At 44.0% G+C, this 27,978-nt stretch overlaps 1 protein-coding gene across 5 annotated transcripts in view; it reads left to right on the forward strand.

The window, feature by feature from the left end:
- ARAP3 (ArfGAP with RhoGAP domain, ankyrin repeat and PH domain 3) overlaps window positions 1-27,978 on the forward strand; it is a 530,251-nt gene that overhangs the window by 376,335 nt on the left and 125,938 nt on the right. For all 5 annotated transcript variants that reach the window (XM_085617771.1, XM_085617775.1, XM_085617774.1 and 2 more), the window contains exon 21: window positions 22,301-22,513. In XM_085617771.1, the coding sequence (XP_085473897.1) occupies window positions 22,301-22,513 (213 nt within the window). The remainder of the gene's footprint in view (window positions 1-22,300; window positions 22,514-27,978) is intronic.

A 27,978-nucleotide genomic window follows, 5' to 3' on the forward strand; every position in this document is an offset into this window, starting at 1 on the left:
CGAATATTCCATTCCTAAGTATGATTGGCCACCGACTTTATATGGCTCACTTTTCTAGTTTTACAGTTCAGGCGAGTAGGCCCTGAATTCTGCCATCAAGCCTTTTCCTGTTTCTGCCTCTGAAATGCTCCAGCCTGGACCTGCATCCGTATCCATGAACTTTGTCCTACTCCCTGCGCGGCTAACGGTGCCTGACGCGGCCTGTTGCCTGCCAAAAACTGTATTCAGCCTTCAAGTTATCTGCTCCGCTCCTCATCCAATGCATTCCTGTCTAGTAGTTTAGGTAAACATCCTTCCAGCTACTGAGCAAAGGGCCCGGCCTCGCTGTCTTTATGCAAGTAATTCATAGCCCCTGTTACCATGGAAGATTCCTGCCCCCTCGCATCTCATGTAGACACATAGACGCTTGTACATGCACTAACAGTCAGTATAGAATAGATTCCGTCCGAGAGACCTTTCCTTTTGGATAAAACAGTTCCTTAAACAAAGATATTAGATACGATTTGGGATTAGGTTGACCTGACCCCCCAGACTTCTGTCTCCACATGTAGAGCTAAATGTCAATTCCCCTTCACCCTCTAGTTGCACGTCAATCACACGTCATGCGGCTGCGCGCGCATCTCTGCCAAATATTTCTGCTGACACTGCAGGATTCTCTTATGGATCCACCCACTTGTGACATCATTTTAAATGACGTTTCTAGTATACGCCTATTATTACGCCTATTTTCATTACGTATGTGTATTCTTATCTGTATTATCAGCTGTTACGCCTCCTGCATCTGTCTTAATGTAATGCTTTTCATATATATATCCTTACTTGTCAATAATGTATTGCCTATCCCTTCCTGAACCTTCGTGGTGATGGAATACGATTGCCTGGTTCGAACCATAATTCCTTTGTAAGGAATAAAGTCCTTTTCAGAACCTCTAATACCACGGATTCTGCCTCTTATTTTGACTGAGTTATTCTTACTAGACTTTACCGCATAAAAAATAGTACAGGTAATTTAAATATTTACCACATAAATTGGCGCCCGAACAGGGACACTTTCTCATCTCACGCGCCGGAGGTGCGTTGCAGGCCCGGTCTCCTGCCACAGCTGGACGGACAAAAACGCGTACCCGCAGGATTTCCTGTATCTCCCTCCGGCCAAGCGGGGGTGACTGAGGCTGCGATCAACACCCAGACGAGGCGGTGAGAAGTGCGAAGTATCCCGACCAGAGCCTAGCTGAGAGAGCAAGATCCGAGGTATACAGAGGCCCACCAGGTTCCGAAGTTCCGAGTCGAGTCGAGTCCAGTCCGGTCCAGTTCAGTTCAGTTCCGAGGCCTTCCGTTCCGTGCTACCCGGTGAGTACCGTTGCTGGGGAGGCATTTAGACGTGCACATTAATTTGTGCCGGTCATGACGGGTTTGGGTACACAGATCCGGTCTGCACTGTTTTAGCAGTGTATCTGTACTGTTTAGCAGTATATCTAGTATGTTTTGTATATAATCCAGTATTATCTAGTATTAGTATTATGTCAGTAACTAGTTTTCTTCTAATTATCATTGTTCGTTAAATGTTAAATGTTAAATGTTAAATGTTTTACTGTGTTTAAAAATTGTGGTATGAATGAGTGTTCATTATTGTGTTTATCGTATTAATTGTGTTCAAGTCCAGTTTGAGTAAAGAACCAAGTAGCAAGGTTTAAAGATGCCGTTCTTTTCAAAATTAAGACAGATCAAAACTAGAAAAGGAGTACTCGAAGAAGCTGTTCCCATTCCACCTAGGGACACTCCAGGGTATTTTATGTATCATAAACATGGCCTAGATGCCGTATTATATCTTGACTTATGGGTGGACTACACCAAGGATCTAGCAGACAGTCAGAGGTGGCCCGTAGCTGGGACATGGGATGCAGATTGCATCATGAGAGTAGAAGAAGAATTATGGAAAAAGAAAGCCAGACAGTCACAGAAAGATGCCATTGAGTTATGGCGTAAAGAATCGCATAGACGCACAGAGAAAGAGCTCAGAAAAGAAGAGAAAAGTAGGGAGAACTCAAATAAAGCCCGAGAAAATATATTAATTGAGGAAGGTATCCGAGTAAAAACAGAACAAGTAGACAGACAACGAAATACTCTTATGAATGGTATGTATCCTCTTTTGGCCGAAGGTTTACCTAAGGCCACCCCGGAAATACCGAAAGATTTGCCACCCCCATTACTCCCGATTAAAGCACATCCCAAGACCGCAAAAGATATTTTCCTTTCCTCCTATTTAGACGATGTAGCTCCCGAATATGTTAATGTTCCACCACACACGCCACCTGTCGATGGTGCTCTACCCCGAGATCATCCGCCCCCAACTCCGCGACAACAAACTCCTCCGCATATTCCAATAGGTCCATCTGTTTCCACCGCTTTTCCTACATCCACAGTTTCTACCTTACATCCCACAAATCCTTTCGTGCCTAGCACCTCAGAAGGTGCGACAGGAGGTGCGACAGCAATTTTTGCCACACCACCGTCACGAAGTAAATCGTCTCTTAGAGATTTAGCAAACCAACGTACTCCCCAAATAGCAACGTCCGACATGTTTAAGGAACATCTTGTGGATTGTAGATATGATCCAGTGCCCGGTAAAAATGACAGAATGCTGCTATCATCACTACGTATACGACGAGCTTCAATATATTTAACGACACTACCAGGAATGGTTAATCATCTAGACAATATATATCGCTTTGTCCAAACAGGGCAAGGCCCTGAAAGTATTGACGAAGCCATGGATTATCAGAAAGTGGATATACAGAGATTACTGTTACGCTTCTTCATAAACTGCTTGATCAGAGACAGAGATAGGCCTGGGGTAGATCAGGATGAAATGCAAGTACTTACCAGATGGGGTCAGAATATATCAGAGGGAAAACATGATAAACAGACTTGTATAGTAGCTATGTGCCGAAAGATCCGCAAAGAAGTAGAACGAATCCATAAAGCCAGATTGGAGGCAGACAAAACTGAATCAGAGGGAGAGGAGGAGGAAGAATCAGAAATGCCCACAGGACAATTAGAAACGATAGCTTATGTAGGTAGGGGAAGACCTTGTAACAATACCAGATACTTTAATGATCCAATACGTCCGATACGTCCAGAATGCAACAGACATTTTCAAGCCCCTATGTTAAATGCAAGGTCCCCTGAACACCTATTCCAGGCTGCTGATAAATTACTTCGAGACCGAAGGGGGTACCACATGCTCGATTCTATGGATGAACAAGAATTAGCCAGGTCAGCAGTACAATGGGCTGACAGTTCTGAAAAATACAGTGATGATACGCTAGCACACACGTTTTTGAATCTCACCCCAGACGAACAGCGTTTAGCTGGTATATACATGATACAACACCTCCTTATATTATATAGAAGCCAACACTCCGATCCTGGTCCCCTACCTGATATACTGATAGAATTACTCACGAATAAATGGAGAGGTTCAGGTACTGATTTAATTAAAGAAATTCTAGAATATCGACACCAGTACATTGTCTTCGTATGCCCAGAACATGTTTCAGTTCCTCCCAAGGAAAGAAAAACGTATCACATAGACAGACAGAATCCCTTACCCGAAGTGCACCCAGTCAGAGGTGATGACAATACTTTTAAACGCGTGTTTGTGTACACGCCCATAACTAAAATTGAATTATTAGAAATGAAGAAAGTAGTACCTAGCCATGACAAAGACCCAGCAGGTTTCCACCGTGAGATAAAAGACATGTTACTCATGGGAGAGTATACTTACCCTGACATTATGAAAATATTAAAAGTCTTATTACCTGCCGGTATTTACGAGAAACTCAAAGAAAAGGAATGGGAGGTGGGAGACCAAAAGATAGATTGGACAGCATTAGAAAACGAAGAAAAGGCCCGAGCTGCAGGTTCAGGGCTTGGGGAAAAGACTACAGCATTACCAGGATTATTAGTGCAGGTACTACCACGTTTATTGACTACGAAAAAGGAAGACTGGGGTGCAATTTCAGCCTGTAAATAAAAACAAGATGAAGACACTAGTGATTTCTATTCCCGATTTGAAAAATGTTTTGGTATTAATAGTGGCATAAAAGCAAGTAGTGAGTCGTATCCACATCTGTTTGTGACAAAATTAGTTGAAAATTCCCTGCCCCAAGTTAAGAATAGAGTACTAAAATTTGAGAGTACTTGGCAAGGTAACACACCGTCACAGATGTTACAAATGTTACAATATCATCACAATAGAATTAGAGAAGAACAAGAACATGAACAAAGACGTATGAAAGACACGAAAATGAAAATGCTTGTTGCGCAGTCAGTTCCAGCTGACGGTCATAAAAAGGGTACGACGCAGTCCAATGATTCAGCGGGTCCTGTTAGAGGGACATGCAACTATTGTAAACAGCCAGGTCATTATATACACGATTGCGCAGTTCTGAAACATAATATCTCTACGGGTATAACGAAGGAGAGACCACGTCCGCCTAGACAGGATCAGATCCAACAACAAGTCCCTCAGCATGCGCAATCTATGCCAGTTCCACAACAGACCGCACCACGACCACAACAACAACCACAACAACAGCCACAGCCTATTGCTGCAACACAAAACACGACACAACAGATGTACCAGTATGCACAAAATGACTACCCAGAGTATCAGCGCTACACATGAAATAGCCTAGAGAGGGAAGTTGGCTTACCCCTTATTGAGGTTCCTGTAGATCAAGAGGGTCCTTATGTACAGAGTCAAGTATTAGCGAAAGACAGAAGGTTCCTACTTGATACAGGGGCAAGCAGAACAACTATCAGTCACAGCGAAGTTCCAGGGGCACCCCTCTCAGGCTCACAAAATATTTCCCTTGGTTTTTCAGGAAAGCCCACTATTAACGAAGTATCGCAACCACTTGCATTCACAGTCGGTCCATTAACACGGACTACAGATCTATTGCTTACAAAATCATGTCCAGAAAACTTGTTAGGTATAAAAACATTGAAGGCTCTAGGAGCTATAATATGTTGTTCTCCGGACGGAGTACGACTATTTTTGCGTGACTTTAAAGGTCACTACGTGTCTAGAGACATGGATCACCGGTTACAGAATCTACCTGCACATTTATGGGCACAAGGCCCCACTGATATAGGTTGTATGCACATTACACCATATCGAGTCACACTCAAAACAGGAGTAGTACTACCACGAATGCGACAATACAAGTTACCCCCAGATGCTGTAGTGGCTTTACTGCAAATCATTGACGAGCTCATTGCACAAGGAGTGGTTGTAGAAACTGACTCCAATGTATGTAATTCCCCGATTATTCCGATTCTTAAACGAACTGATCCAAAAGCACCCCCAGTATATCGATTAGTTATTGATCTGCGCGAATTAAATAAATGCATTGTACCACAATACCCCGTGGTCCCAGATATCTCTTCATTACTGACAGCTATTGATTCAGAAGCAACGTTCTTTACTGTAATTGACCTCAAGAACGCTTTCTTTAGCGTCCCAATCGATCCGGAAAGCCAATATTTGTTCGGATTCAGTTTAAATGGACGAAGTTTTAAATTCGCACGCGCACCTCAAGGATTTACAGAAAGTCCTAGCATCTATAGCCAAGCACTGAAAAGAGAACTTGACAGTATCCACATGCCAGCTAACACTGCCCTGCTTCAATATGTCGATGATCTGCTGATCACCGCCCGAAGCGAACCTGAATGTGAAAAAGCATCACTGACGGTTTTACATTTCTTAGCCGACAAGGGGCACAAAGTGTCCCCTTCGAAGCTGCAATTCTGTGTCCAGCAAGTTGTGTACCTTGGGCACTTGCTGTCCAAGGGGGGAAGACAGCTTACACCCGACCGTATCCAGTTAATTGTTAACATGCCGCCACCCAAGACACAAAAGGAGGTGCGGGCATTCATAGGCCTCACTTCGTACTGTAGGCAGTGGATCCCTCAATATGCATTTCTAGCAAAACCACTCATTCAGTTGACAACACAGGAGGCAGCGACATCGACTGTCCTCCCTTGGACTCAGGAACATACACAAGCTTTTGAAAGCTTAAAGAAAGCTTTATGCCAAGCACCTGTTTTAGCAACACCATGTTACAGCAAACGTTTTACACTCTTTGTCACAGAACGTGAAGGTACTGCTTTGTCAGTACTCACGCAGGAACAAGCAGGATCACACAAGCCATGTGCTTATTTTTCCAGTACATTAGATCCCGTAGCTCAGGCTCTTCCTGCGTGCCTGAAATCAGTCGCAGCAACAGCTTTAGCAATCAGACAAAGCGATGCCATAGTGTTAGGACATCAATTGACAGTACAAGTACCACACGCAGTAGAGGTTCTCTTGAACCGGACCCAAACACAACACTTGACTATAGCAAGACTGACGGGTTATGAATTGACATTGTTCCAGCCACACATAGAAATCAGACGTTGTAGTACATTAAATCCTGCCACACTTTTGCCATTAAGTGGAACAGACCCACTGGCACATGATTGTATTGAAGTTATTACTATTACGACGAAACCCAGACAAGACTTGACAGATATTCCACTATCAGATCCAGACCTGACATTGTATGTAGATGGTTCATGCATGAGAACAAATACAGGAGAGTTAGTGGCCGCTTATGCAGTCACAACAGACACTGAAGTTATTGAAACAAATTGTATCGATACCTTGTCAGCTCAAGCAGCAGAGCTCATCGCTCTGACACAAGCCTGTATTCAAGCCAAAAATAAGAAAGTCAACATATACACAGATTCACGTTATGCATTCGGAGTCGTCCATGACTTCGGCGTGCTTTGGCGAGAGAGAGGTTATTTAACTTCTCACGGTGCCCACATCCAGCACGGTCCCCTTATTCAAGCTCTGTTAGATGCAATACATCTGCCTACTGCAATATCGATTATGAAGTGCAAGGCCCATACGAAAGTGACTGACATTATTTCTCAGGGTAACGACCTAGCTGACAGAACAGCTAAACAGACTGCTCAGAATCAGACCCATACAACTGACACGACAAAGACAATAGTTCCGACACCAACACACTGCATGACAGTTAAGGATCCCGCCCTTGATGTAATTGACATACAGACACATGCTACACCAGAAGAAATAAAGAGATGGACTGAATTAGGAGGGATCCAAACGGATCAAGGATGGATGACGAAGGGAAAATCTATATGGTTTCTTCCTGACTCCATGGTTCAAGTCATCATTAACACAATACATAGTCCAGCGCACCTGGGAGAGAAAGCTATGCTAGACAGTATTCAACACATTTGGTTCAATAAACACTTGCGAGCAGCAGCTAAACAGAAAGTACGTACCTGCATGATTTGTTGTCAGTTCAATCCAGGAAAAGGCGTACCTGTAGAACAGGGTGGATTTCAACCTCCCGATCACCCTTTTGAAGTCCTCCAGATGGATTATATCCAGATGGAACGATGTCGAGGATTCAAATATGTCCTCGTAGTTGTATGCGCTCTTTCCCGGTGGACAGAGGCGTATCCCGTCTCAGATTACACTGCCCCGACTACTGCCAAACAGTTAGTTCGAGAATTCTTCCCACGGTATGGTTTGCCCCGTGTCGTGTACTCAGATAATGGCCAGCCATTCTCATCCGAGCTAATGAAACATGTTTCACTTCTGTTAGGCTATCAATGGAAATTCCACTGTGTCCGACATCCCGAGGCAGCAGGTCTCGTGGAGCGACATAATCAAACTCTGAAAATTAGACTGTCCAAAGTATGTAGAGAAAAAGGTGTCGACTGGATAGTAGCTTTACCAGTTGCGCTCTTTTACATGAGAATGGTAGCACACTCTCGAACAGGGCTATCCCCGTATGAGGTGATCTTCGGTAGACCACCAAATATGTGGGGGACGCCTATACCTCGTAAAATCACTGATGTTGATTGTAATATGTTGACAGATTACCTGGCTTCCTTGATGTCTGCACTACAATCTTGTCGTTCACAGGTAGCTGCAGCCTTCCCCGATAACACTGAGGTGAAGCCCCATGACGTGGTTCCGGGGGACCTTGTGCTTGTAAGGAACTTCGACAGAAGGAACCCGCTGGAGCCTCGCTGGCAGTCGCCCAAGCTCGTCTTATTGACCACAAGGACAGCTGTGAAGATTGAGGGACGCAAAGGGTGGTTGCACTCGAGCCATATAAAAATATTTCATGGACTACCATCTGACTTGAACTTTCAGCCCTGCATTTCCTCACAGACTGACTCAAAACTCCCCCTGGTTGATAAGCCAGAAAAAGAGAATTATAAACTGAAACTAAGGTCTAGCAAGTCAGACAATTTGATTGTTTAAGTCCTCTTCAAGGTGAATCGGTTGAATTTGTCTCTGACATGTATCCTCTAGACCAAAATAGAGAGAGAAATAGACAGAAACAGCTCAAGAAACATGCGTACTGTAAATCACTTCGTAGTCACTGCATAGTGACATTATTAATTATGTTTTCTCTAAGTCTTCTGATTATTATTGCTAGTATATTATTACACATGTATTACCCTATTTCCAAGCGTGCTTTCAATGCTACTGCCGAACATTCTTTTAGCGAATTACCTCCGCATGAGTTGTCCTATAGATTTGCGCTGCGCAACAATACATTCATTAGTATGTTACATCATTCTCATCAGACCAGCAATGCTACAAATTGTTGGATATGTGGCCGACTCCCTCCCTATCAGAAATACAGGGGAGTTCTGCCCCTCTTTCCGTATCCATTCACACACAATGGCTCCTGTGGAGCATGGTTTAGTTTGATTAATTTCCTAGATTCAAATTCAGTAGTTTATCAAGACAACTGGGTATGGGGAAACCTGAACCTAGTTTTACTTAAAGTCTGCTACCCTAACAAGGAGGGACTTCCCAAAAGAACAGGGACTGATCTAGAAAATGAAGTATATGGATTAGGTAACTTTACACTTAACCTCATGATCCTGAATGTTGAATCCGAAGCTACACCAATCTTGTCCGCTATGTCAGTATTTCCAGTTAGAGGCGAATTATGTGTAAGAAAGAATGGTTCAATACACATGGGCCATAGTAAATGTACCACTGTAATAGAATTCAGTGATAAAGGCAAGTCCACATTTAGAGCTTCCCGTCACTCCTACTTCATCTGTGGTCACACCGCATACATACGCCTACCCCTAGGTTGGGATGGTACCTGTTACATTGCATTCCTTCTGCCACCTGTTTTCCTAGCCCCGCCTGATTATCATAGGAATACCCATTTAGTACACAATAGACAGCAGAGAGATCTCCCGATTGTCGACTACACTGAAACAGCATGGGAGCAATATACAGATTTCAATAAAGGTTTCTTTCCCTACATAGGTACAGTCACTAATAGTAAGCTGATACGTAGATTAACTAGAACCCTTGAAGCAGTAGTGAATGAAACTACTTCCGCCTTAGGCAACTTAACAGAGGAGCAGTCTGCGATGCGGATTGTTGTTCTTCAAAATCGTCTTGTCCTTGACGTCATTCTGGCCGATAGGGGCGGAGCTTGTAGGGTCATCGGATCAAGTTGCTGTGTTTTCATACCAGAAAACGCGCCGTCAGTATATAAAGCCATAACTCGACTTCATAAGATCATAAGCCAGATACACCAGAATCCAGGCACCTGGACTTGGTCCGGTTGGTTCTGGAGCGTGTTGTCAGCCTGGGGATGGAGGATCCTATCCTTCCTAGGTATTGGCTTTCTCATACTATTCAGTTGCTGCTTGTGTCTACAATGTGGGCCAGCGATTTGTGGTCTGTGTGCCACATCGTGTATCCCGCCTTCAAATTTTCATTTAAGATCCCGGAAGAAGAAAGAAGAACAAATGATGCTATATGAACAGATTGATGGATTGATGAAGATGGATATTTCATGAGGGTCCGTAGGGGACAAGGAGGGAATGAGGAAATATGAATTTTATGATCAGTTATGTCCCCTATCTTAGACCCCAACGGCTCCATGTACATGCTACAAGTACATGTATGTTCCCTCCAGTTCCAGCTATGAAGACGCAAATACATGTGCGTCCAACGTCAACATGTCCTCTTTCAGATCCGCCATGAATGGGTCGAATATTCCATTCCTAAGTATGATTGGCCACCGACTTTATATGGTTCACTTTTCTAGTTTTACAGTTCAGGCGAGTAGGCCCTGAATTCTGCCATCAAGCCTTTTCCTGTTTCTGCCTCTGAAATGCTCCAGCCTGGACCTGCATCCGTATCCATGAACTTTGTCCTACTCCCTGCGCGGCTAACGGTGCCTGACGCGGCCTGTTGCCTGCCAAAAACTGTATTCAGCCTTCAAGTTATCTGCTCCGCTCCTCATCCAATGCATTCCTGTCTAGTAGTTTAGGTAAACATCCTTCCAGCTACTGAGCAAAGGGCCCGGCCTCGCTGTCTTTATGCAAGTAATTCATAGCCCCTGTTACCATGGAAGATTCCTGCCCCCTCGCATCTCATGTAGACACATAGACGCTTGTACATGCACTAACAGTCAGTATAGAATAGATTCCGTCCGAGAGACCTTTCCTTTTGGATAAAACAGTTCCTTAAACAAAGATATTAGATACGATTTGGGATTAGGTTGACCTGACCCCCCAGACTTCTGTCTCCACATGTAGAGCTAAATGTCAATTCCCCTTCACCCTCTAGTTGCACGTCAATCACACGTCATGCGGCTGCGCGCGCATCTCTGCCAAATATTTCTGCTGACACTGCAGGATTCTCTTATGGATCCACCCACTTGTGACATCATTTTAAATGACGTTTCTAGTATACGCCTATTATTACGCCTATTTTCATTACGTATGTGTATTCTTATCTGTATTATCAGCTGTTACGCCTCCTGCATCTGTCTTAATGTAATGCTTTTCATATATATATCCTTACTTGTCAATAATGTATTGCCTATCCCTTCCTGAACCTTCGTGGTGATGGAATACGATTGCCTGGATCGAACCATAATTCCTTTGTAAGGAATAAAGTCCTTTTCAGAACCTCTAATACCACGGATTCTGCCTCTTATTTTGACTGAGTTATTCTTACTAGACTTTACCGCATAAAAAATAGTACAGGTAATTTAAATATTTACCACAGCTTACCCACTGTTTTGGGTACTGACTGTTTGGTCGGCTCCAGGGCCGACCAAACAGTCAGTACCCACAACAGTGGGCAAGCCTCTCCCCCCCTGCCCTCGAGCAGGACCGCCCACCCTCCCACCCCCAACCAAGCACAGAGGCACTTATGCTTTCTCGCAATGCGAGAAGGCAGAAACATAAATGGTCGTTTTTACCGTTTATGTTCCAGCTTTCGCGCACCGCGAGAAAGCAGTGGGGGGACGCCCCCACTCCCTAATGGGGGAGCCACCACTGTATTAGACCACTCATCTCTTTTATGGAATTGTTACAAGACAATGTGCAATACCTAATCAGGGCCTGGTAAAGTAGAATATTTACTGAACATCTGTTACCATCACAAGATAACCCTGCAGCCTGGATTGTAGGGGCCCTTCCAAGTATTTAGTTACTGAGACTTTCTGCCAATTTCTCCACGGTTGCTCGCCTATGGGTAAAGATGGCTTTTAGTTTTTTCTAACCAAACTGTAATATAGTCTCTGGGTTCTTAATCTGTAGATCCACATTAATTTCCTTAAATAGCCTAATAGCATAAACCAGCCGAGGGATTTTATTACAAGCGAGGCAGTCGGTGATTACTTCTCTTGAGAATTTCGTACCTGGTTTACTCCAGATATTGTACCAACCAGTTATCACACTCAAATCAATTATATCCTCCACAAAGGTTACACTTGATTCTCGATGGGTGATGATTGCAAGTATGGTATGTGGTACAGCAAGGAGCCTAGCCAAAAAGGAATTTTCCTGAGTTTGTAAAGTGTTGTTCTCCACCAGAGAAGTGCTCCATAGTTGGCTGTTGGAATGCATTTTCTCCTGTAGAGTTGCAGCATTTCACGAATAGGTTTATTGCCAACTTTACTTGCAAACCAAAACAAGGCTTCAGTGGATCTAGCAAGTCTTCATTTTGCTAATTATAATTGGGGGTTCCATGAGCCAGAACTTGATATAAGTACTCCCAGATTAGAAAACATTCCTCACTTCTAATAATTTATGATTTTTGACAAAATATGATTACTTTTTGGTTCTGCCTCTTCCACACACCATAGTAAAAGTCTTGGACAGATTTTGTTTAAGATCTTTGTGCTCCATAAATGCAACAAAGCCCGTCAGCAGTTCTAGACATTAGCACTGCGTCATCAGCTTGAGCACTGGGGTGAGTCGAGGTCCAAGTTTTGGGGCATTAGCATCTAGCTCTTGAAGCTCCTTGTCAATCGCATTCTGTGGGAAAGTGCCATCTTTCTTGCATGGTATGCCCCCATGTTTTGCTGCATTGCTGAATGTACTTTGACTGAGTGTGCCCTGGACTCCTGCCAATCAGGTACCCAGGGCCTATGTTCCTTTCCTAAAACCTAAAACCCAAATTGGCAAACCCTGGCCACATGTCAGCCCCTGGTAAATGGTACCCTAGGTACCCAGGGCTTTGTGACCAGGGAAGGCCTCTAAGGGCTGTGGCACTTATTGTGCCACCCTTAGAGGCCCTGTACCCTAACACAAACACACTGCCCTTGCAGGCTGAGTGTCTGGGTACAAGACAAAACAAAGAATCGACATGGCACACATCCCTGTGTGCCATGCCCACAACCTACACTGCCCTGCCCTGGCATACATTAGCCACCCCTCTAGCTGGGTGCCCTATGCCAGTGGTGTGGGCACAGGAGCATGAGCCTTGTGCCACTACAGTACCCAGGTCCATTCCTGGGCACTGTAAGTGCAGTGCCGCCATTTAAGAGTATATGGTGCTGGGAGCTTGTCAAACAGTAACTCCACAGCACCATAATGGCAACACTGAAGACTGAGAAGTTTGGTATCAAACTTCTGAGCACATTAAACCCGCACTGATGCCAGTGTGGGATTTAATGTACAAAGCACTACAGAGGGCATCTTAGAAATGCCCCCTGAAACCTAACCTACAATCCACGTCTTGTCTGAGAGGCTGCCTAGGCTGCCACACAGCAGACATGTTGCGGGACCCCTGGGTGGAGAGACCCCGCTCTCCTGGGCCTGCAACAATGCACATCCTGGGCGAGGTGCTAGGTCTCCTCCCCCAGGAAGGGCAGGGGGAAGCTTCAAAGGCATGCCGCCTTTGTGAGCTTCTCCAGACCACTTGCTGTACTCAGCAACTGGCCCCCACCGGTTCTGACCCCCACTCTGGCGGGAAGACTGGCCGGAAACTCCAAGTAAGGACAGGGGATGTGCCAGCCCTGCCAACCCCACTCCTCAGGTGGGGGAGGCGAGGTGAAGCACATCTCTGGGCCCTCGCCATCTTGAAGATGGGGCGCCCTACCCAATCAGAACTAGGCCACTGCCCCCCTCCCACAGGAGAGTGGCAGGATAGGGGGTGTACCCACCCCAGGACAGGGGCCCAGTGGTCCCTGCCCTTTACCTACCTGTAACGCCCCTAAATTTAGTATTTAGGGGCACCCTGAAACTTCCTTCCTTAGATTCCAGATTCTAAATCAGCAAAGAAGATCAAGAAGAAAGAAGACCTGCCGTGCAGCTGCTAAGAAGAGGAAAGACACCAACTGCTTTGGCCCCAGCCCTACCGGCCTGTCAACCCTCAAACCTGCTCCTGCTAAATCCCAGCACCTCCTGTGGCCAGCAGCCTCACAAACCCTGGAGGACCTGGCTACCTTGTGACTCTCAAAACTTATGGCCCGCTAAATAGCGGGTCAAAACAGGTTGCACAGCCGTATACACATTGGTATCTCGAAGTAATACGCATCCACCAAAGTAATCCATTCTTATCCATTTTATTTTCTTCATTATTTATCATTATTTATCCACTTGTTTATCCACTACGTCAAAAGCTATGAAATTCATTGAAGAACTTTAAGACTGTAACTCGTTCTATGTATTGCCCATCCAGGCCTATGCATGAACATGTTCCGAATTTCCTCCATGACATTCAATTCACATCGTACTCAATGCATTTCGGTTAAAAACCTTCTTCAGGAGTATCTACAAATGATAAAAATATGTGTGTAAGTCGCTTTACATTTCTGTCCCACAAAATGAAAAATAACTAATAAATTATTTCCACACTTTCCATGTCTCTTTGTTACCAACCAATTTTGTTTAAAGAATACCCGTGTCCCAATTACCTAACACTGTAATGTGACTCACCCCTCACTCAACCCCTACAGAGCGTTCCCTGTCACCCACGAGTTGAACCCCTAACACAACACACCTCCAAAATTACTACATGCTGTCTAGTGTTAAGTTTGTCACTTTAGCGGACCTCCTTTAAATACCTGATGTATAATTCGCAGCACTTCAAAAACGTCTCTTGCGCGCTCGGTAAGTCTTAGTGACGGCCATGCTAGACAATCCTCAATTTAAATAAATATCACCCGCCCACCTCAACGATCATTAGTGCAAAGTATCACGTGGTCCCCACCATCTTCCTCGGTTCGAGCACTATCAACATTATGTGTCCTCACTACATTCCCCACAATCCTTTAGAAATCAAAATTCGAACCCAAATCCCCACTCTTATATCAGTGCATATTCAAAAACATAAACATCTAACATTGTGCCAAAAAACATTCTGTGTTTGAACAGTCCATGTTAGTGACTAATCCGTGATCCGAATGTCCTGCTTTTGACGTGAAGCACACTGTTTGTTTTGTAATCTCAATTTGTTGTCTTCATTTGCGTCGTGGACTGTTCAAACACAGAATGTTTTTTGGCACAATGTTAGATGTTTATGTTTTTGAATATGCACTGATATAAGAGTGGGGATTTGGGTCCGAATTTTGATTTCTAAAGGATTGTGGGGAATGTAGTGAGGACACATAATGTTGATAGTGCTCGAACCGAGGAAGATGGTGGGGACCACGTGATACTTTGCACTAATGATCGTTGAGGTGGGCGGGTGATATTTATTTAAATTGAGGATTGTCTAGCATGGCCGTCACTAAGACTTACCGAGCGCGCAAGAGACGTTTTTGAAGTGCTGCGAATTATACATCAGGTATTTAAAGGAGGTCCGCTAAAGTGACAAACTTAACACTAGACAGCATGTAGTAATTTTGGAGGTGTGTTGTGTTAGGGGTTCAACTCGTGGGTGACAGGGAACGCTCTGTAGGGGTTGAGTGAGGGGTGAGTCACATTACAGTGTTAGGTAATTGGGACACGGGTATTCTTTAAACAAAATTGGTTGGTAACAAAGAGACATGGAAAGTGTGGAAATAATTTATTAGTTATTATTTTTCATTTTGTGGGACAGAAATGTAAAGCGACTTACACACATATTTTTATCATTTGTAGATACTCCTGAAGAAGGTTTTTAACCGAAATGCATTGAGTATGATGTGAATTGAATGTCATGGAGGAAATTCGGAACATGTTCATGCATAGGCCTGGATGGGCAATACATAGAACGAGTTACAGTCTTAAAGTTCTTCAATGAATTTCATAGCTTTTGACGTAGTGGATAAACAAGTGGATAAATAATGATAAATAATGAAGAAAATAAAATGGATAAGAATGGATTACTTTGGTGGATGCGTATTACTTCGAGATACCAATGTGTATACGGCTGTGCAACCTGTTTTGACCCGCTATTTAGCGGGCCATAAGTTTTGAAAGTATTAGCTCCAGTGCGAAAGGAACGGCGCACTCATACGGGTGCTGCACGCCAAAAGACAAAAAAGATTCAAAAAGGAAGATAACAGTATGAACATTATGGGTGTGCTTCGGGACTTTTTCTGTTTTGATACCTTGTGACTCTGGCACCTGGGACTCCCACGAGCAGTGGCTCTGCTCAAAGCAAATATCTAACCCCTGGCATCAGCCCGGAACCGCAAACCATGCACCCGCCAAGCCTGGCCTGTGCCGGAGTGGACAAAGTCCCCGAGGACGTCCCCCCGGCGACTATGACCCCGAATCCGGCACCCAAGGACCCACCTCAACACTCCTGACGACGCCTACAGCCTCGGAACCAGGGACCCCCCCCCCCCGCCAACCGCGATCAACAGAGGGTAAGATTTCCCGACACCAAAAGTCACCCCTGCACCCGGCGCCCTGCGGCCCCCTGTGCCCGACTCCTGGGTACCTACCTATCCTCCAACTACCCAACTTACCTCTCGAAGTGGTGGTGGCACTTGAAGAATCTTCGTCCCCGAGCTTGCAGCCTTTGTTCGTCCTTGAGCTTTTCCATAGCAATCCATTGAGCGCCCGAAGCCTTAAAAGCACCCTGCACACAGCCGCCCGAGTGGCCCTGGCAGTACAACTTCTACTCCTATCTACTTCCCTATTTGCCCTGAGCAAGTGACCAGGAGCCCAGCTCCCACAGCCGCGTGGCCTGCTGGTCAGCAGCCACCAACCAACTGGCCCTGGGAGACCCCTGAGTCTATGCCCAGAACCTTAACTCTGCCAGTCGAGTCCTTACCCAAAGGCCGATAACTCACTTTTCTTCCATAGGGTAACATTGACTCGTTCCTCTTGAAATTTCTTCTAAGAGTGGAGTTTCTAAACTTTAAAATACTCACCTAAAATCAACCGAGTAACGAAAACGGAAATACTCACCTGCTATTAGGAGAGGTCACAGTGCTGGATCTTGGTGCCCAGCACTGACCCTGAAAAGTACTCACGACTGTACTTACCACTAACTCAATTTTCTCCCATAGGAAACCATTGACTGTTTTTCTGTGAAATGTCTTCTAAGTGTCGATTTTTGCAAACTACAAATATTCTTTAAAAATCGTACCAACTGTGAAAACGTAATTACTTACTTGTTTTAGATAGATGCCCCAGTACTGAGCCTAGGAGCCCAGCACTGGATTACAAAAGAAACGAGAACATACTTTACCCGTAACTTGAATTTTCTCCCATAGGAAATCATTGACTGTTTTTCTGTGAAATTTCTTCTAAGTGTCGATTTTACAAACTTATAAATATTCCTTTAAAATCGCCTGTGTAACTTAAATGCAGTTTCTCAACTGCTTACAGGTGGTACACTAGTGCTGGATCTAGGATCCAACACTGACCTAGAAAAAGTAACCCTAACCCCACTTACCTGCTAAGTGAATTTCCTTCCATAGGATAACATTGGAAATTTGATTAGAAAAAGTTTCTAAGTGTCAACTTTTAAAATAGCAAAATATTGCTTAAAAATCACAACAGTTACTAAAACGAATTTACTCACTTGTTTCCAAGAACTGTCCCAGGACTGAATCTAGGATCCAGTCCTGGAGTTAGAAAAGTAATCCTGAAAGTAATCAATTGCACATAACTTAAAATTCCCATTGAGCTCAATGTATTATTGTGTTTGAAATTGTGTTGCCTATTGCAACAAACTGTAACTATTATCTGTAAAAGTCAATTGCCTATTGCAAAGTATTTAACTAAAGCATCTCATTCTGAGAAAGTATATTTTGATACCTATTGTTGGTTTTAAAATAAAACAACCATATTTTATTTATATAAACCATTGGCCTAGAGTTCAGTTCTTGAGTGTGTGAGACCATTTGCTGACTGAGTGTGTACAACAAATGCTTTACACTGTCCTCTGATACTGCCTTACTGCTCGACCAAGCTACCACTTTAGAGAGTAAGGTTATATCTAATTTTAACCTCTGCCAAACCTCTGGGGACTGTGGACTCTGTACACACTTTACCTATTTGGGAACAGTATATACAGAGCTACTTTCTCTCACATTCACATAAAGGGAAATAAAGGGTGGGAGCTATAAAACACCCTTGTCTTATCCCCCTTTTAACAGAAGACACCGCAAGAAGAAGAAGTAATGTCATGGGGTGTCATCACTACAGTGCAGCACTTCTTTGAGAGTTAAGCCCCCTGGATTGTGTCTGCCTCCTGCAGAGCCATCTTCAGAAGCAGAGTTAATAGAGATCACTCCGTATGGGTAGCATCTATCTATCAGTGGACCCACAACAGTGCCACATCAGGCTTACATCGGGTTTTGGATGCCAAGCAATCTTTCTTCCTGCATGCTATTCTGGAACTACTTAGGCATGGCACAGTCCCTTCTGAAGTCCCATCTGGCCCCATGGGATCTTTGGGGTTTCCGTTCAGGGTACCATTCATAGTGCTGCCAGCACCACTTGGAGGCTTCTTGGAACTGATTCCTAGGTCAAGTCCTTCACCAATGGTACCTACACAGACAACCTTGCTGCAACTTCCTATAGAACACCCCATAACTAAGACGAAAGCAATATTTCAGAGGTCCAGGAGGGAAGCCCAACTCATAACTGAGGAACAAAAATACAGGGTAGAGCAGATGGATACTTCTCAACAGGTCTAATTGCAGACTGTGCTTTACCTATTTGGATCAAACTCCAACTCAATTCAGATGCCAGATCATCCAGCATAATACAGACCATAGCGACAATGCAACCAACCTTCTGCTACTTCCTTCCTCTGATGCACCCGACTGTTTGCACTTGCTGCAGGTGAGTGGGCTCGAAATCTCCCTGGCGGTAGAAACGGGCTGTCACTCAGAACGATGCTCACTGAGATAGGAAAGGAGCTGATATCCACAAACTTCTTTACCAATAGTCAGAACTGAAGCCAACAACTTGGCAGAGGTTCTGAAGCCCACATCTAGTACATCTGAGCCCTTCTTTCACTTTAATAAAGCCCTTATGGATCCAGTCTTAGCAGCATGGGGAAGCCCACCACTCTTCTAGCAGTGAACTGACTAATCTCAAGATAATACAGTCTAGCGTCAGGGGGCTTGGATTTTCTATTGGTCTATCCAACCCCAGAATGATTTTCCAGTAACACCCTCAGATAGTGAAAAAAACAGAGGCGCTGTGTATGTAGGTCTTTTTAGCTGCCAGCCTAGCCTTGTGCTTTGTGAATACAACCCTTTTGCTGGGAAGATACCCAAGGGTTGTGCCAAAAATTATGGTCTCCAACTTTCCTGACCATCTTTGGGTCACTTTGCTGAAGTGGTGATGATGCCTCTAGGCATGCATTGTGCTTGACACAGCAAATTCTGTTGCAAGGGCCATGGGGTCTTCTTTGGCTACGTGGCTCCAGTCAACTGCTTCTCTGGAGATGTGTAGTCTTTGACATACATGTCGTTTGGCAAAGCAAGGTGAATTATGTGCTTGAACATTTCAAGACAGGCAGAGTGACGGCCTTATCTTTGGGCCCGCAATCCCTGGTGAAGGATAAATGTCACCCCTCATACCCTCCCCCAACATATCCAGGTCTAAAGGCAATATAGAAGCAGGGGCAGAGGCAGGGGTTTTCAGACCCAGCAATACTGCTCCACCTCGTCCTTCTCGTCTTCCTCCCCTGTGCTACCTTGAAATCCTCTTTTGTTTTTCCTTACTGGAGAATTACAACCCATGGGAGGGTAGCAGCCTTTCTACATGCCTGGAAGGCTGCAAACCCTATTAGTTCACCCTGTCCTTTCTGTCAGGTGTGCCTCCTAAAGAATTAGAATTTTGCAACTGGGGGTGACAGTTCTGCTGCTGAAGGGAGCTGTGGGATTTGTACTAGAGCAGGTCATTGGGCAGTGTAATCTAATCACAACTTTCTGATCCCCAATAAGGACAGCGGTCTTCGTCGAATCCTAGGCCTCAGGCTCTCACCTTTTTATCTCAACAAGGAATAGTTCAAGATGATGCCCATGGCTCAGGTTCTTTTGTCGCGGGTAGTGGAAAACTGAATGGTGTAACTCCACTTGCAAGACGCGTGTAGGAAAGTGGATTAATATTTGGTGTGGACAAGTGTCCACCTCAAAGAATAAGGCTACCAACTGCTAGATGTCACACAAAGTAAATAAAATAAACTTTGTGCTCAATTCCTTCTTGAGTGAGCCATCTCTAAAATGTTAGCAGCCTCTGTGGAACTGAAGGCCAGATTCTTGAAGCTAGTTGGTCCTGCTGAAACTTTGGAGGTTTCTCACTTGAAATGTATTTTTAGTCCCAATACATAGTGGGATTTTGTTGTTTTTTGGAGGTGCTTGGTGCATTTGACTGGGACAATGCTGGAATCCAGTTCAAAGGCGTGGAACCACCAGTCAGATACTTTTTCTGGCAGGTCTCCCTAGAGCTTTGTAGGAAAACTTTTACAGTTTCCAAACTTACTTCTGGTGTTTAAACAACCACAGACGTACAATTCTGAGGCCCCCAGGACTTCAGGGGAGGGCACTTAAAGATTCTAAGTGTGTCAGGCAGAAGTCAATAGAAAAGTCTAGTCCAGGCCCAATTGCCACAGATCATCTGGGCATTTCCAGGAAAAGGCCTCTCGCAACTTATTGTGTACCTTTAGCCACACACAAGGTTAGCCAACAGTCCTGTGAAATTCACTTCTTTGTCCTGAGTACAAGAAGGAGCAAATCCAGTCCTTCGGGACTCCTCTTAGGGCACAGACAGCAGATCAAGTCCTGTTCTGATCCACTATAGGTCTAGTAAATTCTCTAAGGATGTGCTTTGGGATGCCACATTTATGTACAGCACCAGCTAGTCGGTGTATGTGGTTCCTGGTCACCCCCTAACCAATGTGTAAAGGTTTGGGGATTTTCAAATGGGTTAGTTTTTGGGAACACTAGCCCTCACACCCTTCCCCCAACAGAACCAGCTCTAAAGGCAATAAAGAAGCAGAGGCATTGGCAGGGGTTGTCACCCTCAGTGACGCTGCTCCACCTTGTCTTCCTCCCCTGTGCTACCCTGACAGCCTCTTCAATGTTTCAGACCAGTTGTCTTTCATCGTGTAGAAAAGGGTATGCCCTAACCTTCTAGTGGTGCCAACACCCTTTAGTCCCCCATTCCTTCTATAAGGCGTGCCTTCTGAGGAATTAAAATTTTGCTGTAGCAGGTGACAGTCCTGCTGCTGAAGGGAGTTGTGTAATTGGCACCAGAGCAAAACATTAGGTGGTGGATTGTCTCAGTAGTACCTGGTCCCCAATAAGGACAGCAGTCTTCGTCCGATCAAAGACCTAAGGCTCTTAAATGTTTACGTCCGCAAGATGCTGTAGATGGCTCAGTTGTTTTTGTCGCTGGTAGTCTGAGATTGAAAGGTATAATTCGACGTACAGGATGTGTGTAGGAAAGTGGATTCATATTTGAGGTGGACAAGTGTCTGCCTCAAAGAATATGGCTACCACCTGCTAGATGTCTTACGAATTAAATGAAATAAAAGAAACCAGTGCTCAGTCCCTGGTAATGAGACACAATGCAGTTAGGCTTAAATCAAAGGCATTGTGAAAAGTATTTAAGCAGTGCATACACAGCAGAAATAGTCACCAAAACACAATAGAACTCAACAATCAATTTTAAAATAAAGACAAAAATGTTATGAGAAAATAATTTCAAAATGACAAAAATGCAATAAGGGGAACCAGAGATATGAATTTTTAAAAAAGTAGGTGAAAATATTTCCAAAAAGCACAAAGCCCCAATGATAGTATATGGAAGCTATAGACCAAGCTCTAGGCATGATTTGAGACCAACTGCAATAAAGCCATGTCCCAATACAAGTCGATTGGTCCCGGTGAAAGTCTGGAAGTAAAAAAGTTTGAAAAACGCAGAAAGAGATAGTTTCACTTTTTTGAAGAAAAGGTTTTAATTTCTTTTAAGTGGCTACAAAAAAAGGGAGGTTGATAATTTTTTAGATAACATTTTTTCCCTGAGCTGGCTTCCTCTGCAATTTTTGCCACTGCTGTGGAACCAAAGTCCAGATAATTGAAGCTGGCTGGTCCCGCTAGAGCTCTTGAAATTTAGAGATTATGCTATTACAAGCAAATCACGAGTTTGAATATATGCAAAGCACACTCTCTCTTTCATCCTTCTAGGATCTCCGAATTGAGTGCCATTGAATTGGTTAATACCGGTCACCTTGTATTGCTTAAATCTGGCAGAAATGCAGGATGGAGCACTGGACAACATTAAATGATTATTTTTACTATGTGTAAGTGGTATGGAAAAGGACATATTTATATAAGTGGATTATGGCTGTTATCTTTCCTCAATTATTGTTTTTCTTGGCTGAAGTTTCTTGTTATAATGATGAAGTTATTCCACCTAGTCAATGTAGTATGTTCATAAGTGTTAGCTAGTATTTAATATGGTGAATTGGGCTCATTATGACGATGGTCAACAGAATACTGACTCTCTGCCCTTGTACCCTCTTTAGGTCTCCGGCATGAGGGCATCTACCGTAAGAATGGAGCCAAGTCCCGTATTAAATTGCTCATGGATGAGTTTCGTCGGGATGCCCGTAATGTCAAGTTGCGCATCAGCGACAACTTCATTGAAGACGTCACTGATGTGCTTAAGCGTTTTTTCCGTGAGCTGGAGGATCCCATCTTTACAACCGAGTTGCACCCAAAATGGAAGGAAGCCGCAGGTACTATTGTTGCATTTGTTTCCCTTTATCACTGCTACTTCCGTTCGATCTTAAGCTATTGCCTTTGTTTCCACTGGTCTTCCAAGGCTTTTTTTTCTCTCTGCTTACTTTGTGTCCCATTATCTTTTTACTTTCTGGAAGTCATGGTCCTCTCTGCTCGATAGTAACCTCTCTATCTCTGCTTCCTAGATGTACCTATTTTTTTTTCTGTCAGTGATCTCCATAGATTTTCTCTGCTCTCTAGGTGATCTAGAACCTTTCTCTTTTGATGTTTTTTCCTGATGCATGTCTGCTCTTTGCATGTCTCTGTGATTGTTGTATATCTCTTTCTCTGCTCTGTGCATGTCTCAATCTGCTTTGTGGATGTCGTTTTTTATTCCTTCTGTTTGAATTTATTTGTCCAATTGGTGTCTTTTTATCTGTCAATGTTTTTTTTCTTCCTGGATGTCTGCTTCTCTTTTTTGCTTCACTTCTTTGCTCATTCTTTCATATCTCACCCTCAGCTCGATATTACCATCAGCCTCTGCTTTGCCTTATACCTTTCTTCATAGTTTCCAGTCTTGCTGTCTACCTCTATCACATTCCAACCTTATTAACTAACCACGAGGCAGCTGTGATCCCTCTGAGGAGCAAATAATTGAAATTAGATTTATGATTGAAATTTCTTCTTCACTGCTTTTTATAGGATTGTACACTACCACTTTCCTATATAACAGGCTGACTAACAGAAATGCTTTTATTGATACTGTTTCGGGAAACACAGTGTGGTGCATAATGTTTAATTAAGAACGAAGAGCATTGTAAAGCAAGAATATATTGAGTCAAATCTGCAGTGGTACAATTGCAAGTTGAAACTGGCATAGCTCCCACAAGACAGCATCCCATATTCGATAAAAAACATGTTGTGCTCTTGGATGAAAAAATAAATCGATAAATTCCACCTCCCGTCTTGTTTTCTAATCTACAGTTGGTGACCAGGGCTCAACTGTCTCTCCGCCCAACTCCAGCCCATAGTATCTCAGCCAAGGGCCCCTAATCTTAGAGAACGTCTTCGGGCACCCTTTCGCCCTGTATGTCACGTTCTCTATCCCCATATAAAGGGGCTGCAAGCATTGGCAGGAGAGTTGAGGTAAGTCAGGGATCATCAAATCCCAGCTCAGGATTGCCAGGGATACCTCCTCGTGGTGTTGGGCCCACTCAAACTCGGGCCATGGGCGTTGGGTGCAGAGTGGAGCAGACTAGCTTTGGCCTGAGCCAGAGTCTGTTGGTGAGCAAATCCAGTGCTCAAGGCAGACAAAGTCTGGTTGGGGGAGGCAGTGCTGGCCCTCTGGGTTCTGGGGGGCTGCTGGCTGCAGGACACGTTTGGATTTCGCTGGAGCAGGTCGAGGTCGGGACAGGCCGGTAGGGCTGGTGCCAAGTCAGTTGGTGTCCTCCTCTTCTTCTTTCAGCACGGCTCTTCTGTCCTTCTTCTTCTTATATCTTCTTGTTTGAAAATGAAGGTTCAGGGCTGCCCCTAAATACTAAATTTAGGAGCGTTTCAGGTAGGTGAAGGTTGGGACCAATGGGTCTCTTCCTTTGGGTGGGTACACCCTCTATTAAGTCACTCGCCAGTGCGAGGGGGCATGAGCCTCACTCTAGTTGGCTGGGTCCCCCCCATCTTCAAGATAGCAGGGACTGAGAGTTGTGCTTCACCTCCCCCACTTGAGGGGTGGGGTTGCAAAGGTGGGCACACCTCTCCTCCTATCTTGGTTTTCCCGCCGATTCTCCCGCCCAAATTGGGGGCCAGTTGCTGGGAGTAGCAAAGGGCTGTGTCAGCTTACAAAGGCAGCAAGTCTTTGAAGCTTCCCCTTCGTGGACCCTACCCATCCTGTGGTAGGGTGCTTTGTTTCAGGACCCTGAGAGAGGCAGGCCCTCGAACCAGGGGTCCAGAAACATGTCTGGTGGTGGCAGCTGGCGAGCAGTCACTCAGCCAGAATACTAGAGTCGGGTTGTTTTTCAGGGGACATCTCTAAGATGTCCTCTGAGTGCATTTTTCATTAAAGCCCACACTGGCATTAGTGTTGGGTTAATGTGCTGAGACGTTTGATACCATCTTCTCAGTTTTCAGTAGAGCCGGTATGGTGCAGTGGAGTTCATAATGACAAACTCTCATATTAAATACTCTTTATGCCTTTACTGCACTTACAATTTACAAGAATGGACAGGTTTGACTTTGAGTACAGATAAATGTGAGTTCCACAAGACAAAGTTAAAATTCTTTGGCCATATCTTTTCTCATGGGGGTATGACACCTAATCCTGCTAAAGTACAAGTGATGTAAAATGCTGATCCCTCACCAGATATTTCCATGGTGTGTTCATTTTTTGGCATGGCCAGATACTATTCCAGCTATATACTAAACTTTGCAACTGTAAGTGATCCATTGAGAGAACTGACAAAGAAGAATGTTTCATTTCTCTGGCCACATGAATGTGAAAAAAGTTTTGAGAAAAGCAAACAAGCCATTGAGAATGCTACTGAAGTGGAGCATTTCAATCCGAAGCTTCATACAGAGGTTGTTGTCGATGTTAGCCCAGTCGGGTTAGGCGCGATCCTTGCACAGCACAGCGGACACCCAAATGCTCGAAAGCCTATTGTGGCATATGCAGGTAGGAGTTTGTCCCAAACAGAACATGTTTATTCTCAACCTGAAAAAGAAAGCTTACCTGTGGTATGGGGTTATTAACATTTCGATATATTCCTGTATGGAAATCCTTTTACGCTGGTAACTGTTCATCAAGCTTTGCAAGCTATATTTGGTAATCCAAAGGCCAAGATACCTCCTCACATTGAACGATGGGGACTACATTTACAAGGGTACAATTATAATATTGTGCATCATCCAGTGAAGGGCCAGAACCCTGCTGACTACTTTTCCAGAGTGCCTATCCAAGGTCATGGAACCCCATCCAAAAAGGCTGAAGCGTATATCAATTTCATTGTAAAATCAAACACCAGCTGCTATTTTGTTAGCCCTGAGTATCACTGCCATGAGCCATGATAGCGACATGCTAAAGTTAAAAGATATGATCACATCAGTCATGGAACCAACACCCTCAACCTCTCACCAGTGAATTTCAGAAATGAGCTTTCCATAATTCAGGAAGGAATTATATTGCGAGGGTCGAGAATCCTGATTCCAGAGAGTCCGACGCAGCAGATAATTGAAGTGGCCCACGAAGGACATCGTGGAATAGTTGCCACAAAACAAGCTCTCCGAGACCGAGTCTAATTTCCATATCTTGATGAGCAGTTTGAGAAGGAACTAAAGGCCTGTCCTCTGTTTAATTATATTTCCACTAAAGTTACTCAACACACCTTAAACATGTCAGAACTCCCGAAGCATGCCTGGGAGAGAGTAGTCATTGACTTCTTCAGTCCACTTGACAATGGACATCACCTGATGATTGTGGATGAATACTCACAATTTCCCTTAATTGAGACTCATTCATCTACCACTCAAGACCACTCAAGACCGAGTAATTGAGAGACTAGATGGCAACTTTGCAACCTGGGGTGTTTCAGCCATTTTAAAATCTAGCAATGGCCCACCATTTAACAGTCTTGAGTTTAAAGTTTTTTAGAGCCTCTGAGTATAAGGCATCAGAAGAGCAGACCTCTGTGGTCGCAGGCCAACAGACTAGTTGAGCGTTTTATGAGTACACTGAAGAAAGTGTTAAATTCTACTTTGAGAGCTTATCGTTCAACATCCCACTCAACCACAGGTGAAAGTCCTTTGACAGTAATGTTCAGGAGAGCAATGACAACCAAGATACCCCCGTGGACCAATCCGAGTGAAAAAAACGAGAATGCAACTCGTGAGAAAGCGTATTCTGACAAAAGACAACGGGCTAAGAACATCGTTTGCGAAGAGGAGGTCGAGTGCTTGCACACCAGATGCCGAAAAGAAAATCGGATGCTCCGTTTGATGCAGAACGTTTTCAAGTGGTGTCTACAAAGGGACACATGGTGACTACCCAGCACCCTGGGAAGTCTATTACCAGAGACTCTTTTTACTTTCAGTGTTTAACTCCTTGTTCATCAGATCCACATGTTGAAGGAGAGACTGGGTCTGATGCACCAGTGACTGCTGTTGCCTTTCCACCATCAACGCAGATCCTGGACATAGATGGTGACAGTTGCCAGTTTCCTTTTTGCAAGATTGGATCAAAGAATTCAAGCGCCAAAAAGATTGATTGAAGAGATTTAATTGTGCATATGTATATATTTTGTAAAAATTGTCATTTTTCATTTAACATGGGGGAGGAGTAGTGTCTTGCGAGTTAGCATTGACGGAACCCTTTTGGCTCCTGATGGACTCCGTAGAGCTATGACGTAGATGTTAGAGCGGAATGCAATGAAGACTGATTTAGAATGTTGAGTTTGCAGTTACACACAGAAGAATAAAGACAAGTCCTTGTCTGGTGTATTCATTTGCGGGTACCCAGGCTGGGGTAGATGCTAAAGCTGGCTGAGAAACTGTGCAATAAGCCAGGTGATTATCTGGGGCAAACAGTCAGTGGAAGTATGAAACTTGCCTATTATTTGCTTGTTACTTGTAATCCAGATTTGGGGTCACACTTTCATTTACACCCAAAGCGAGATTGCCACTGCCATCAGATTATGGGCCCAGGGCCACCACATAAACATATAAAGGGCCTTTCATAAAATTAATCGGTCAAGTTATGTGGCAAGGGCTGATACCTGTAGAAATTCATGCTCACTAAACCCTCAGGACCGGGCTCCAGCTGAGGCCCGCATTAAAACCAAACTGAGGCCAATGTAAATAAAAATGAGTACCAGGAGCCAGGATGGCAGGGTGATCGCTGATGCTACAAGAATGTGGGCGGAGGGATTCACTGACACAACATCGATGTAAAAAATATCGATGTTCAAAATATCGCAAAAAAATATAGATAGCAAAAATATCAACTCCTATACTTAAACAGTAAAGTACAAAAATATTGATTCAAAAATATAGATGTAAAAAATATAGATGTATAAAATATTGAGTTTTAACTAAATAGGTATAACAATGATATATATTAAATACATTAAATATTGAATGTAATATTGACCAAATGAAATTAATTTATTATACATTTTAATCAAATATAACAAATAAGGGGTCGATTCCGATCCTGTTTTTTTTTCCCGTATGACTCGTATCCGTATTTTTTTACGTACGAATTGTACAAGTCCCGTACAAATGGCGAAGTACGATTCGTACGTGAAAAATACATACGAATCACCTCGGGAAAAGTCTACGAGACGTCCCCGGACAGTTTTACATACAAATCGTAAAACTGAAGTCCGAGCGCGCAAGTACGATCCTTACCGCCCGTCCGAAAACACAAGTACATGGAAAAGGCTCCGTACGGAGCGAACTTTGTACGAGCCCTACCCCGAGTACACTTGTGCCTGGG

The sequence above is a fragment of the Triturus cristatus genome, chromosome 7, assembly GCF_964204655.1.
Source record: "Triturus cristatus chromosome 7, aTriCri1.1, whole genome shotgun sequence".
NCBI lineage: Eukaryota > Metazoa > Chordata > Amphibia > Caudata > Salamandridae > Triturus > Triturus cristatus.